Source organism: Acinonyx jubatus, chromosome B3 (genome assembly GCF_027475565.1).
Source record: "Acinonyx jubatus isolate Ajub_Pintada_27869175 chromosome B3, VMU_Ajub_asm_v1.0, whole genome shotgun sequence".
Taxonomy (NCBI): Eukaryota; Metazoa; Chordata; class Mammalia; order Carnivora; family Felidae; genus Acinonyx; species Acinonyx jubatus.
Genome location: NC_069386.1, coordinates 58,445,065 through 58,459,727, shown reverse-complemented (window position 1 = coordinate 58,459,727; position 14,663 = coordinate 58,445,065). Strand labels below are relative to the sequence as shown.

The window sequence follows — 14,663 nt, the reverse complement described above, 5'->3', positions numbered from 1 at the left end:
TATTGTTTTTCTACATTTCTGTATTGTTATTTATAACAATGGAGAGTTTTGTTCTAAAAATAAACACTATAAACAAATATGTGAGGATATTAACAGTGGTTAACTCTAGATAGGAGGAGGAGTGTATGTGATTATAATTTTTTCCCTCCCTTTCCTTTTAAAAAATTCTTTGTTTAAGTTTAAAATAAAAAAAGAAGAAAACAAAAATGCCTGAATATTTCAGAGCAGATTAAGCCAAATTTGGAGAGGATAGTTGCTCTGGTTCGTACTATGACATATGGCATAGTAATATAATTTATCCAGATCTGAGAAGTGATGATTTAGTAGTTGGTAATCCACCTGTGAAAAGGATAATCCCTAGAAGTAGTAATAATATTACTTTTTTTTTTTTTGAGAGAGAGAGAGAGAGAGAGTGCAAGCAGGGAGAGGGGCAGAGGGAGAGAGAGAGACAGACAGAGAGAGAATCTTAAGCAGGCTCCACACTTAGCACAGGGTTCCACGTGGCGCTCGATCCCATGACCCTGGGATCATGACCTGAGCCGAAATCAAGAGTCAGATGTTCAACTGATGGAGCTACCCAGGAGCCCCAGTAGTAATAATATTAGTGTGGAATTGAAATACATGCATTTTCATGGTGTATTTAGGGGATAACGTATTTTTAAAATTATCACTTTGTGCCAGGACCAAATAACCTTATGAAAATTGTGCTGAGAATGATATATAGAAGTGTACTGAGGAGACAAAGTAGTAATGGTAGTTATACTGTTTTTAGTAGAAGGAAATTATGCTAAATGTGAAATAAAGAGTAGATTTCTCATTTCTTGAGATTTCATGAACTAAAGTCATAATAAACTATAATTCTTTTCCCTTCTGCATTATGAAAAAAGTAGTTTGCAAAAGCTGGAAACGGTTAAAATAAATGTGACAATATCGTTGGATTAAAAATTAGAAAAAAGTAATTTAGTGATAATATGACATTGTTAGTTCTGACTTCCTGAATGGGAGGGTGGGTATAATTATAGACTAAGAAAAGACTGAGTGTAATACAAACATAAATAGTTTAATGACAGAAAGTGTTGCTACTTTTCACTAGTTTTTGTCTATCTCCCTGCCCTCAACTCTCTTCCAGACTCACCAATCTGAAGAAGATGGAATTTATGTTTTTCAACCCCACAGTCAGCCAGTTAGCTGTCTTTACTTCTCACCTGCCAATCCGGCTCACATACTCTCACTGAGCTATGATGGCACATTACGCTGTGGGGATTTTTCAAGGGCTATTTTTGAAGAGGTAAATGTTAATGTGTTTACATGTTGGCTTGAGATAATATTCTGGATTCTTTATGAAATGACACATGAATGATTATTATACCAATCAGAATGGGTGAAGTGGTACAGAGTAGGAATTTTAGAACTGCACTGCTTAAGTTTGAATCCCAGACCATCTGTTACTACTTGTATGACCTTGGAAGTTTTTTTAACTTGTTTGTGCCTCAATTTTCTTAGTTGTGAAATGGGATAGTAATAGTACCTACCTAATAGGATTGTCATGAGGGTTAAATGATTTAATTTAGATAAAGTGGTTAGATGATCCAGCCAGGCACGTATTTGCTCTTAATTATTTTTTAATCTTTGCAAAAATATTTTATTTTGTATTATTGTTTTTTTTTTATTAAATTTTTTTTTTCAACGTTTATTTATTTTTGGGACAGAGAGAGACAGAGCATGAACGGGGGAGGGGCAGAGAGAGAGGGAGACACAGAATCGGAAACAGGCTCCAGACTCTGAGCCATCAGCCCAGAGCCTGACGCGGGGCTCGAACTCCCGGACCGCGAGATCGTGACCTGGCTGAAGTCGGACGCTCAACCGACTGCGCCACCCAGGCGCCCCTGTATTACTGTTTTTTGATTAAAGTATAGTTGACATACAATATTACATTAGTTTTAGGTGTATAACAGTGATTCAACAACTGTATACATTATGCTGTGCTCACCACAAGTATAGATACCATCTGTCAGCCTGCACAGCTATTACAATACCATTGACTATATTCTCTATGCTGTACATTTTATCTGTTTTTATTCCCATGTTCATTACATTAGTAGAAACCTGTATCTGCCATTCCTCTTCATTTATTTTGCCTTTCTCTCATCCCCACCCCACCCCTCTGACAACCACCAGTTTGTTCTCTGGTTCTGTTTCTGGGTTTTTTTTGTTGTTGTTCATTTGTTTTTTAGATGCTGTATAACTTAAATCATACACTTTCTTTGTCTGACTTATTTCACTTAGCATAATATCCTCTAGGTCCATCTATGTTGTCACAAATGGCAAGATCTCATTCTTTTTTTATGGCTAAGTAATATTCCATTTGTGTGTGTGTGTGTGTGTGTGTGTGTGTGTGTGTGTGTGTGTGTGTATGTGTATGTATGGATATACACACACTTACCACATCTTTGTTCATTTATCAATGGACATTTAGGTTGCTTACATATCTTCACTTTTATAAATAATGCTGCAATGAACATAAGGGTATGTAAATCTTTTCAAATTAGTGGTAATTTTTTTTTAATGTTTATTTATTTATTTAGAGACAGAGCATCCTGTGTGTGAGCTGGGGAAGGGCAGAGAGAGAAGGAGAGAGAATCCGAAGCAGGCTCTGTGCTGGCAGCGCAGAGCCTGCTGCAGGGCTTGATTTCATGAACCATTAGATCATGACCTGAGCTGAAATCAAGAGTCTGACTTAACCAGCTGAGCCACTCAGGCACCCCATTGAATTAGTGTTTTCATTTTCTTTGGGTAAATACTAGTAGGATTACTGGATCATAGGGTTTTTCTATTTTTAGTTTTTTGAGGAAACTGCATACTGTTTACTACAATGGCTGTATAATTTATTCTGACCAACAGTGCACAAGGGTTCCTTTTTCTCCACATCCTTGCCAATACTTGTTATTTCTTGTATTTTTGATAGTAGTCATTCTAACAGGTATAAGGTGATATCTCATTGTGGTTTTGATTTGCATTTCCCCGATAATTAGTGATGTTGAGCATCTTTTCATGGGTCTGTTGGCTATCTCCATGTCATTGGAAAAGTATCTGTTCATGTCCTCTGCCCATTTTTAATTGGATTACTTGGGGAAGTTTTGGGGTTGTTCTATAATTTGGATACTAACACTTTATCAGGTATACTGTTTGCAAATATCTTTTCCAATCATTAGGTTACCTTTTCATTTTTTTGATGATTTCCTTTGCTGTATAAAAGCTTTTTATTTTGATGTAGTCCTAATATTTTTTATTTTGTTTCCCTCACTATAAGAGACATATGTAGAAAAATGTTTCTGAGTCTGATGTCAAAGAGATTACTTCCTTGTGTTTTCTTTTAGTTGTATGGTTTCAGATCTCCCATTTAAGTCTTTAATCCATTTTGAGTTTATTACTTTTTAATTAATTAATTTTTAAAGTAAGCTCTACAGCCAATATGGGGCTTGAACTCATAACCCCAAGATCAGGCATAGTATGCTCTACCAGTTGAGCCAGCCAGGCACCCCACTTAGGGTTTATTTTTGTGTATGGTGTCAGAAAGTGGTCCAGTTTCTTATTTTTCATGTAGCTGTACAGTTTTCCCAGCACCACTTATTGAAGAGACTGTCTTCCCCCATTGTGTGTTTTTGCCTCCTTTGTCATAGACTAATTGACCATATAAGCATGGGTTTGTTTCTGGGCTCTATTCTGCTCCATGGATCTATTTTTGTCTCAGTCCCGTACTGTTTTGATGATTATATCTTTGTAATATGTTTTGAAATCTGGGATTGTGATACCCCCATCTCTGTTCTTTCTCAAGATTGCTTTGCCTATTTAGGTTCTTTTATGGTTCCATACAAATTTTAGGATTATTTGTTCTAGTTGTGTGAAAAATGCTGTTGGTATGTTGATAGGGATTGCATTGAATCTGTAAATTGGTTTGGTTAGTATGTACATTTTAACACTATTGGTTCTTTCAGTCCGTGAGTATGGTGTATCTTTCCATTGTTTGTGTCATCTTCAATATCTTTGATCATTGTTTTATAATTTTCAGAGTACAGGTCTTTTACCTCCTTGCTTAAATTTATTCCCAAGTATTCTTTTTGCTGCAACTATAAATGGATTTGTTTTCTTTTTAAACATTTTTTTCAGTTTTATTTATTTGAGAGAGAGAGAGAGAGAGAGAGAGAGAGACAGAAACATTGGGGGTGGGGGAGGGGCAGAGAGACAAGGAGAGAGAGAGAATCCCATGCAGGCTCCACACTGTCAGTGCAGAGCCCGACACAGGGCTTGAACTTATGAACTGTGAGATCATGCCTTGAGCCAAAATCAAGGGTTGGACACTTAACTGACTAAGCCACCCAGGGTGCATCAAATAGAATTATTTTCTTAATTTCTCCTTCTGCTCCTTTGTTATTATTAGTTGTAATATAATGCAACAGATTTCTGTATATTAATTTTGCATCCTGTAACTTTCCTGAGTTCATTTAGTACTTCTAGTAGTTTTTGGTGGAGTATTTAGGGTTTTCTATGTATAGTATCATGTCATCTGCAAACAGTGACAGTTTTATGGTTTCCTTACCAAGTTGGATGCCTTTTATTTCTTTTTGTCTGCTTGTTGTGGCTAGGACTTCCAAGTACTATGTTGAATAAAACTGATGAGAGTGGACATCTTTGTCTTGTTTCTAATCTTAGAGAAAAAACTCAATTTTTCACCATTGAGGGTGATATTAGGTGTGTGTTTGCTATCTTTATTGTGGTGAGGTATGTTCCCTCTAAACCCACTTAGTTGAGAATTTTTATCATGAATGGATGTTAAATTTTATAAAATGCTTTTTCTGCATCTATTGAGATGATATGATTTTTTATCCTTTATTTTATTGATGTGTATCATGTTGATTGGTTTGCAGACAGTGAACCATCCTTGCATCCCCAGAATAAATCCCATTTGATTGTGGTAAATAATCCTTTTAATGTACTGTTTAATATGGTATACTACTGTTGTGTTGAGGGCTCTTTGTATCTGTGTTCATCAGGAATATTGGCCTACGGTTTTCTTTCTGTAGTGCTTTGGTTTTGCTGGCCTTGTAGAATGTATTTGGAAGCTTTCCTTCCTCTTCTGTTTTAGCACAGTTTGAGGAGACTAGGTATTAACTTTTCTTTAAATGTTTGGTGGAATTCAGGGGTGCCTGGTGGCTCAGTCAGTTAAATATCTGTCTCTTGATTTTGGCTCAAGTCATGACCTCATGGTTGGTGAGATTGAGCCCTGCGTCAGGCTTTGCTGTGATAGCACATAGCCTGCTTGGGGTTTTCTCTCTCTGCCCTTCCCCAACTTGTGCATGTGCATGCATGCTCTCTCTCAAAAGAAATAAATAAACATAAAAAAAAATAAATGTTTGGTAGAATTCATCTGTAAATCCATCTGGTCCTGAACTTTTGTTTGTTGAGTTTTTTGATTACTAATTCAATTTTGTTACTAGTAATTGGTTTGTTCAGATTTTCTGTTTCTTCCTGATTCAGTTTAGGAAAATTATGTTTCTGGGAACTTAGTCATTTCTTCTAAGTCGTCTGATATTTTGGCGTACAATTTTTTGTAGTCTCTTACAATTATTTGTATTTCTGTGGTGTCTGTTGTTACATTTTTTTTATTTCTGGTTTTATTTGAGTCCTCCCTTTTTCTCTTGATGAGTCAGGCTAAAGGTTTATCAGATTTATATATCTTTTCAAAGAACCATCTCTTGGCTTTATTGATCTTTTCTGTTTTTTGTTTTTTTTTTTTTTAAGCGTGTATTCATTTATTTCCCTTCTGGTCTTTTTTATCTTCTTCCTTTTACTAGCTTAAGGCTTTGGCTTTGTGTGTCGTCTTTTTCTAGTTCCTTTAGGAATAAGGTTAGATTGTTTATTCAAGGTTTTTCTTGTTTAAGGTAGGCCTGTAGTGCTATAAATTTCCCCCCTAGAACAGCTTTTGCTGTATCCCAGAGATAATGGATTATTGTTTTTTCATTTTCATTTGTTTCCATGTGTGTTTTACTTCCTCTTTGATTTCTTCATTGATCCATTGATTGCTTAGTAGCATGTTATTTAGCTTTTATGTGTTTGTGTTCTTTCTAGTTTTTTTTTCTGATAATTAATAGTTTCATACTGTCAGAAAAAATGCTTGATATTTCAGTTTTCCTACATTTATCGAGTCTTGTGTCTCAACATGATTTATCCTGGAGAATATTGCATGTGTACTTGAAAAAAATGTGTATTCTGTTGGTTTTAGAGAAAGTGTTTTGTGTACATCTGTGAAGTCAGTCTGGTCTCTTGTACAGTTCCAAGACACAGTTTCCTTATTGATTTTCTACCTGGATGATTTATCCACTGGTGTAAAGTGGGGGTGTTAAAAAGTCTCCTACTATTACTATATTGCTGAGCATTTCTCCTTTTATGTGTGTTGATATTTGCTTTATGTGTTTAGGTGCTCCAGTGTTGGGTACATAGATATTTATGATTGTTACATTCTTTTGTTGGTTTGATCCCTTTGTCATTATGCCCTTCTTTGTCTCTTGTAACAATATTTTGTTTTTGTTTTTGAGAGAGAGCATGTGAGTGGGGGAGAGGCAGAGGGAGAGGGAAAGAGAGAATCCTAAGCAGACTCCATACTCAGTGTGGATCTCAACCTGAGCCAAAATCTAGAGTTGGATGCTCAACTGACTGAGCCACCCAGGCACCCCACAGTCTTTGTTTTAAAGTCTATTTTGTCTGCTGGGAGTATTGCTGCACTGGTTCTTTTTCCCCTTTTCCATTTGCATGGAATGTCTTTTGCCATCCCTTCACTTTTAGTCTGTATGTGTCCTTAGGTCTGAAATGAATCTCTTGTAGGCAGCATATAGATGGGTATTTTTTTTTTTTTTTTAATCCATTCAGTTACCCTGTGTCTTTTGATTGGAGCATTTAGACCATTTATGTTTAAAGTAATTATTGTAGGGGGGCCAGTCTAACACCTGCAAGGTCAAATTAAGTTGAAGTCTATCTAAGAATAGTTGAAAGATTGGGGCCTCTGGGGGCTCAGTTGGTTAAGGATCCAACTTCAGCTCAAGTCATGTTCTCATGGTTTGTGAGCTCAAGCCCCACATTGGGCTCTCTGCTGTCAGCATGGAGCCTGCTTTGGATCCTCCGTCACCGTCTTTCTCTGCCCCTCCCCTGCTCACACTCTCTCTATTTTCTCTCGAAAATAAATAAACATTAAAAAAACAAAAAAGAATAGTTTGAAGATCTTGGGCTCATACTCAGGACCACTATTCTCCCAGGGACACTCTACCTAGATGACCTAGAAACCTTGGAGGTTTGTAATCATTTTGATTTCTGACACAATGCACCAGAATCTTCCAAAGGCTGAGGAATCTGTTAATGTAATCCCAGTGATTACATTTTAGTTTACTACTTAAATATCTACTACTTAATGCTTACAATAATCATACTATTTGAAGTGAGCTTTCAAATTTGCTTAACTGTATCAAATTTCCTTAATAATTCTTACAAATCAAACTTTTTTAATAGTATGGATTTTAATCTTTGTGAAGCTTAGGATGATTTAGATGTAAGATTTTATTCTTTATCTTAAGTGTGACTTTTAAAGTTTCTAGAAGTCCTCAGTGTAAGAGCAATTTATATGTAATAGACAACGAAGAGAACAAGGCCATCACTGAAGTTGCTTTGTAAATACTAATTGATGGTATAATTTTATGCCTTAATCTTTTACATAAGAGATAATTTTTGTCAAAAGTCTTCTTTAAATTGTTTAATGATAACACTTTAGTTATTAAGGTACAACCATGTAATTATCTATGCAAGTCATGTTTTGTTTTATATTTGTCTTTATTCTTATAAGAAAGTTGGAATTTGAAATTTAAAGGTATGTGTATATCATTATCAGTCAATAATAACTACTTAATTTTTTAAACAGCTTTACTGACATATAATTTACGTATCATACAATTCACCCATTTAAAGTTAAAATCCAATGGTTTTTAGTATATTTACAGAGTTGTGAAACCATTATCAGAGTCTAATTTAAAAATATTTCATCACCCCAGAAAGAAACCCCTTGCCCATTAGCAGGTAGTCCCAATTTTCTCTCCCCCACCAGCCCTAGACAACCACCAATCTACTTTCTATCTCTCTAGATTTGCCTATTCTAGATATTTCGTATAAATGGAATCATACAATTTGTAGTCTTTTGTGACTTTATTCTTTTACATAACAATGTTTTCAAGGTTCATCCATGTTGTGGAATGTCATTTCTTCATTCCTTTTTGTGGCTGAATAATATTTCACTGTATGGATATACCACATTTTCATCATTTGTGTTGTTTCCATTTTTTACTATTGAAAATAATGTTATTATGAACATTCATGTACAGCTTTTGTGTGAACATAAGCTTTCATTTCTCTTGAGTATATACCTAGGAGTGGACTTGCTGGGGCATATAGTAACTCCATGTTTAACATTTTGAGAAACTATCAAACTGTTTTCCATACTGGCTCTACCATTTTACACACTTATCAACAATATATGAGTGTTTCAGTTTTTCCACATCTTTGCCAACACTTATTGTTGGTTACTATAGCCATCCTAGTGAGTATGAAGTCCTGTGTCATTATGGTTTTGATCCTCATTTCCCTAATGATTGATACTCAGTGTCTTTTCATTTGCTTATTGGCCATTTGTAGTTCTTTACAGAAATGTTGATTTCTTTAAATATTGGATTCTTTGCCTAATTTTTAATTGGGTTATCTATCTATCTATACACACACAATACACACATGATTTCTCCATATATATATATATATCTCCATCTCTCTCTATATATAAGGTTATTTATATATATAAGTTTATATATATATATATGTTTATTTATTTGAGAGAGACAGAGCATGAGCAGGGGAGGGACAGAGAGAGAGAGAGAGAGAGAGAGAGAGAGAGAGAGAGAATCTCAAGCAGGCTCTGCATGGTCAGAGCCCAGTATTTGTAGGGCTTGAACCCATGAAACTGTGAGATCATGACCTGAGCTGAAATCAAGAGTTGGACTCCTAATTGACTGAGCCACCCAGGTACCCCTATATATGTATATATATATTTTTAAGTTTATTTATTCTCAGAGAGAGCCAGAGCACGCACAAGCAGGTGAGGGGTAGAGAGGAGAGACAGAATCCCAAGCAGGCACCACACTATCAGCACAGAGCCCGATGTGGGGCTTGAACTCAACTGTGAGATCATGACCTGAGCCAAGATCAAGAGTTGGACTCTTAACCACTGAGCCACTCAGGCCCTCCCATATATATATATATATATATATATAATATATATATAATATATATATAATATATATAATACACATATATTATATATATTATATATATATTATATATATATATATTTTTTTTTAAGTCTGGTTTATTGAGGTATAAGTTATATGTAGTAGAATTTATCCCTTTAAGTGTATGGTTCTACGAGCTTTGGCAAATTGTGTACACCCGTGTAATGCAACCAAAATCAATATAGAGAAAATTTCCATCACCTGAAAAAATTACCTTATGACCCTTTGTAGTCAGTCTCCTCCCCCTTCCCACAGCCCCTGACAACCACTGATGTGATTACTGTCCCTATAACTTTGCTCCAGAATGTCAAGTAAATGGAATCGAATCATATGGTATGCAGCTTTTTATGTCTGACTTCTTTCAGCTAGTATAATACTTTGAAGATTCATCCATGAAGTTGCATGCATAAGTAATGTGCTCCGTTACTTCTGATTGAACAGTTACCTTGTGTTAGACATTTATCTGAGAGTGCTTTATATATATTATTAAGCCTTATAACACTCTATGAAATAAATAATGTTATCCTCACTTAACAGTTGAGAAAACTGAGGTAAAGAGGTTTATTAGCTTGCTCAGGAACATAAATGGTAGTGCTAGAATTTTCACTTGGGTCTGTCTGACTTCACTGCACTTAAGCCCCTGCACTTAACCATTTTTAACATACTGACTGAATACTTCAGGTTACATTTGTGTATATTGGGCTTTTTGGGTGTATGGGGGTTATGATGATTTCAATTAATTAATTTGTTAATCTCAGTTTATAATAGTACGTTAAAACTAAATAACAGCAATTAGTGATTCAATGTTGCAAATTGTGGTTATTCTCTTACTTGTGTCTGACACATTCTACAACTGTTATTTTTTATTTTTTATGTGTGTGAGACCTGAGCCCAAAGTAATAGTACTGTGGATTATAAGTGATTAAAAATCATAACATTAATATATGCTTATGATAACATATTTACAGTAAATAGGGTGTGCAAAGGAAATCTGCTTTTTCCCATTTCCATTCTGCAGAAGTAAGCCTTGTAGTTCTTGGGTATGCTTCAAGAAAGTACACATATACTTACAACCATGTAATTTTGTACTAATGGAGTTGTACTGTATACATACTTTTTTTGCAACTTGCTCTTTTCACTTACTAGTATGGAGAGATTATAGTACAAATCTACCTCATTCTCTTTAGCATTTCATGGTATTTCAAAGTAGTGATGTACCATCATTTATTAAACCAGGCCTCTTTTGGTGGACATTTAGGTTGCTTCTTTAACAAATTTTTTTTTAATTAAAAAAATATTTATTTTTTTTTGAGAGAGACAGCATGAGTGGCAGAGAGAGAGAGGGAGACGCAGAACACATAGCAGGCTCCAGGCATTGCGCTGCCAGCACAGAGCCCAATGTGGGGCTCAAACCCATGAACTGTGAGATCATGACCTGAGCTGAAGTCAGACACTTAACCCACTGAGCCACTCAGGCGCCCCTAGGTTGCTTCTTATTGCTATTATAGGCAGTCTTGCAGTAGGCAACTTTATATATATCTTAGATAAATTTTTGGGTCAGAGAGTACAAGCATTAAATAGTTTGATAGGTGTACTCTGATTGGTTGTCAGAAATTTGCTATGTATTTATTTACACTTCTACCAAGAGTAGGTGATGAACATTTGGCTATATTTTTTTGGACTTAGGTGGCAAAATTCCTTGATATATTAAGGTATTTGAATTGGGTAGAATTCATATTTAGTTCATTTCCTAGTAAGTGTCACAGGGTAGATCTGCAACTGAGGTTTGTTGGATTTAAGAGATTTGGCATGTAACCCTGACATGGGTAGATGGGCCATTTGATTGTAGGGGAGTCTCAGAGCTGATCAGTGCCTTTGTTTCCATCTCTGTAAAAAGGGGTGATCATTCTGCCTGGTGCTTTCTGTGGGATGATGGAAGAATAAATGAGATTATTAGGTAAAGTGTTTCATAGATTTTTACCAAAGAATTTATGCATCTGTTTTCTTTAAAAAGGAGAGTGTTGTATAAGTTGTTACTTATATCCTTAGGTATGTAGAGATGAAAGAAGTAGCTTTTCATCCTTTGACTTCTTGGGAGAAGATGCTTCCACTTTAATAGTAGGACACTGGAATGGAAATATATCGCTGGTGGATAGACGGACACCTGGAACTTCTTATGAGAAGCTTATCAATTCTTCTCTGAGAAAAATAAGAACTGTTCATGTCCACCCAGTGCATAGACAGTATTTTATCACTGCAGGATTGAGGTATGTTCTTCATAAAGTTTTGTGATTCAGGCCTTTTAAAGTTAGGGATATTGCTTTAGTTTGGATGTCAAAGACCTCCAACTTTTGTGATACCCCATATGGTCAAATATTTTTGATTTCTACACCAATTGAGGTTTTATTGAATGTGATTTTTTTAAAAGAGAGATTCTTTTGGATTTAATAAATAGTGAAAATATTAAACCAGAACACATTTTTGTTTTCCGTGGCATCACATGCATTTAATTCTAGTCTCTTGAGAAGAAAACTTATAAAAAAACCTGTATGTGACATAGAACTTGTTGGTCTGTGTTCATTTTTTTTTTCTCAGATTGGAAAACCAAGTAGAATCTTGTCTCTCTATACCTACTGGTTTCATATATATGCTACAGTTTTGGAATTTTTCTAATATTTCATTTTTTGTCTGCACAATGTTTGTAAAATTATTACAGATTAGAATGTTCTGTCTTAATTGTTCTTCAGTGTAATGAGTATTTGAGTGTCTAATTAATGCTCAGCACTATTCGAGAGCTCACTAAAACTGAGAATTATTCTCCCCTTTCAGGGATACTCATATTTATGATGCAAGGCACCTGAATCCCAGGGGAAGCCAGCCTTTGATTTCTTTGACTGAACACACAAAGAGCATCGCTTCTGCATATTTTTCACCTCTTACTGGTAACAGAGTAGTGACCACATGTGCTGATTGTAAGCTGAGGTAAATTGGGGAGATAGAAATGTGTTGTTAAGGAATCTAAAGAGTCTGTAGCTACTGTGTCAGTAAACAGGTAGCTTTACTACTGCTCCCTATTAAATTGCTAGTATTATTGTTTTGTAGCCATTTCTCTGTTCCTAGCCAGATCAATAACCTATATTTAATGGCTTTTCAAAAGTTTTTGGGTCTGGAAATTTCCTTGAGATCAGCAGGAAAGGTCTATAGCTACTTCAGGAAGTAGATGTCAGGCTTTGCTTTGAGCCCTGAGCAATCCCAGAATTCCCAATAAAACAGGCTGTGATATGTTGGAAGAAAGATAATTTTAGCATAGGGACAAACTCTTATGTTGGGGATAGTGGGGTCTGCCTTACATGTGAAATGCTTAGTGGAAGTTGTAGGCAGGCAGAAAAGATAGCAAAAATTGGGCTTCTGTAGAAACTACTGGTTACAGTTTTATGGTTTTAGCTTTTTGGTACTTCCTAAAATGGCTTTAAAAATGAAATGTAAACCAGTTGAACAAAAATTAAAATATAGTGCCAATAAAAAAGATGTGAAGAATGTTAATACAACCACAAAGGAAATGATTTTGTTCTCTTCTGTAATTCCTGGTTTTGCTTAGCATTGTAAGCATTTATTATTTTATGAGAGTTTTTACCTTAAGTGATTCTGGAATTCATTGGTTGAATAGTAGGACACTGAATGGAAATATATGACTGGTGGATAGACAGTATCTGTTGAATGTATCTGTTGAATATATATTGTGGGCCCAGCTCTAGAAAGGCACCTAATTTCCGTTAGACTCTTCTATTGGGAAGAGCATGGTTTTTGGTTTGTGACAAATACCCAGTTAGTTTCTAGTAAAGTCTGTGAGCATTACCCAGGTGGGTGCATTAAAAGATTTAGTCACCAGGCAGTGGCAGCCCATTGTCTCTTTTCCACCCATACAGTTTTCTTTGTCTCAGAAGCTACCTATTTTTCCCATTTCTGTTCATTTGCACTGTAGAGTTTACATTAGCTGTTAATGATTCACCTTTCTGGTCATCTAAGTAGGCAATAAGCTCTAGTGTCAAGAAACTGCACTGGAATAGCTAGGTGCATAAAGAAGGGGGAGGTGGTGTGATGTGGGTAGTTTCTTTCTCTACCTGGTAGAGGCTTCTGGACTCTTTGAGTTATCCCACAAGAACTTCTCCCCTTGGTTGCTGGTCAGTCATAGTCGTGCCAGCATCTGAAAATGACATTGTTTAGTCCCTCACTAATGAGTCTCATGGGGGAATTGCTCTTGATATGTGCATGCATTTTTAGGTTATTTGTACATTTTCAGACCGTATCCCTTTATATATGATCTATATTGTGATTTCTAATAGATTTCACCAGATTATCACTTTATAATGTGCATTTTACATTTGGGGTAATAGCATTTAAATAAATTATTTCTACACTAAACTATAAAGCACTGAATTTTATAATATTTCTTGTAATTTCTGTTAAAGCCTGATCCTATATATTTTAAAATAGCAATCATATTTCATATCATGGGCCAATGAAAAGCTTGTTAAATACACTGATGTTTCAGAAAATTTTTAAGAAACAGTAAAAAGGGTGTTACTTTATTCTTGATCTTTATTTTGCAGAATCTTTGACAGCAGCTGTATATCCTCTCAGATTCCTCTGCTCACTACCATCAGGTAGGTTTCCATATGCTGAATAATGTAGACCCTGGATTGCTATCAGCTATTTAGAGTGCATACATTAGACATCTGATTATCAAAGAGATGTAATAAGTCTGATTTTTGTATTACATTAAGTGTCCTAGGTTGCTGGTTCCTATCCTGTTTAGAAGTGTTCTTGCTTCCAGGTTCACTGTATTTTTAAAGAGGTTCAGTCTGTTAGTCAGTAGCTGTTCTCTACAGCTGGGTGGTTCTGTTTGGTTAAGGTGTATGACTGTATTCAACTTGAATTATTCATGGTATCTTATTAAAGAAGATTGTAACTACTTACCTACTGTGAGGCCAGCTGAAGCTCTCTTTGTTTATACCTGTTTGTTGTGAGCTTAAATGGTTTCCCCACCTTCCCACTTACTTTCTTTGGTTACTTTCTTTTTTTTTTTTTTGCATCTGCTACTTTTAATGTATGTACAGTATTTTACATCCAACTTGCGTCAATGCCTTCTTCCTAGATGTCTCTCTTTGTGAGTATTTATGGAATTGGGAATAGGGTATGCAATATGTTGACTGTTGCTTCATGCATTTTATAGTCTGTGGAAGCTACATTTAAGTGTGTTTGTTTCCTTTCTCATAAATTGTCCCT

The 14,663-nt window shown here is 35.5% G+C and overlaps 1 protein-coding gene across 6 annotated transcripts in view; it reads left to right on the top strand.

The window, feature by feature from the left end:
* Positions 1 to 14,663, top strand: part of WDR76 (WD repeat domain 76) — a 62,134-nt gene that overhangs the window by 40,750 nt on the left and 6,721 nt on the right. For all 6 annotated transcript variants that reach the window (XM_053224080.1, XM_053224081.1, XM_053224078.1 and 3 more), the window contains 4 exons: positions 1,130 to 1,288; positions 11,427 to 11,644; positions 12,207 to 12,359; positions 13,988 to 14,041. In XM_053224080.1, the coding sequence (XP_053080055.1) occupies positions 1,130 to 1,288; positions 11,427 to 11,644; positions 12,207 to 12,359; positions 13,988 to 14,041 (584 nt within the window). The remainder of the gene's footprint in view (positions 1 to 1,129; positions 1,289 to 11,426; positions 11,645 to 12,206; positions 12,360 to 13,987; positions 14,042 to 14,663) is intronic.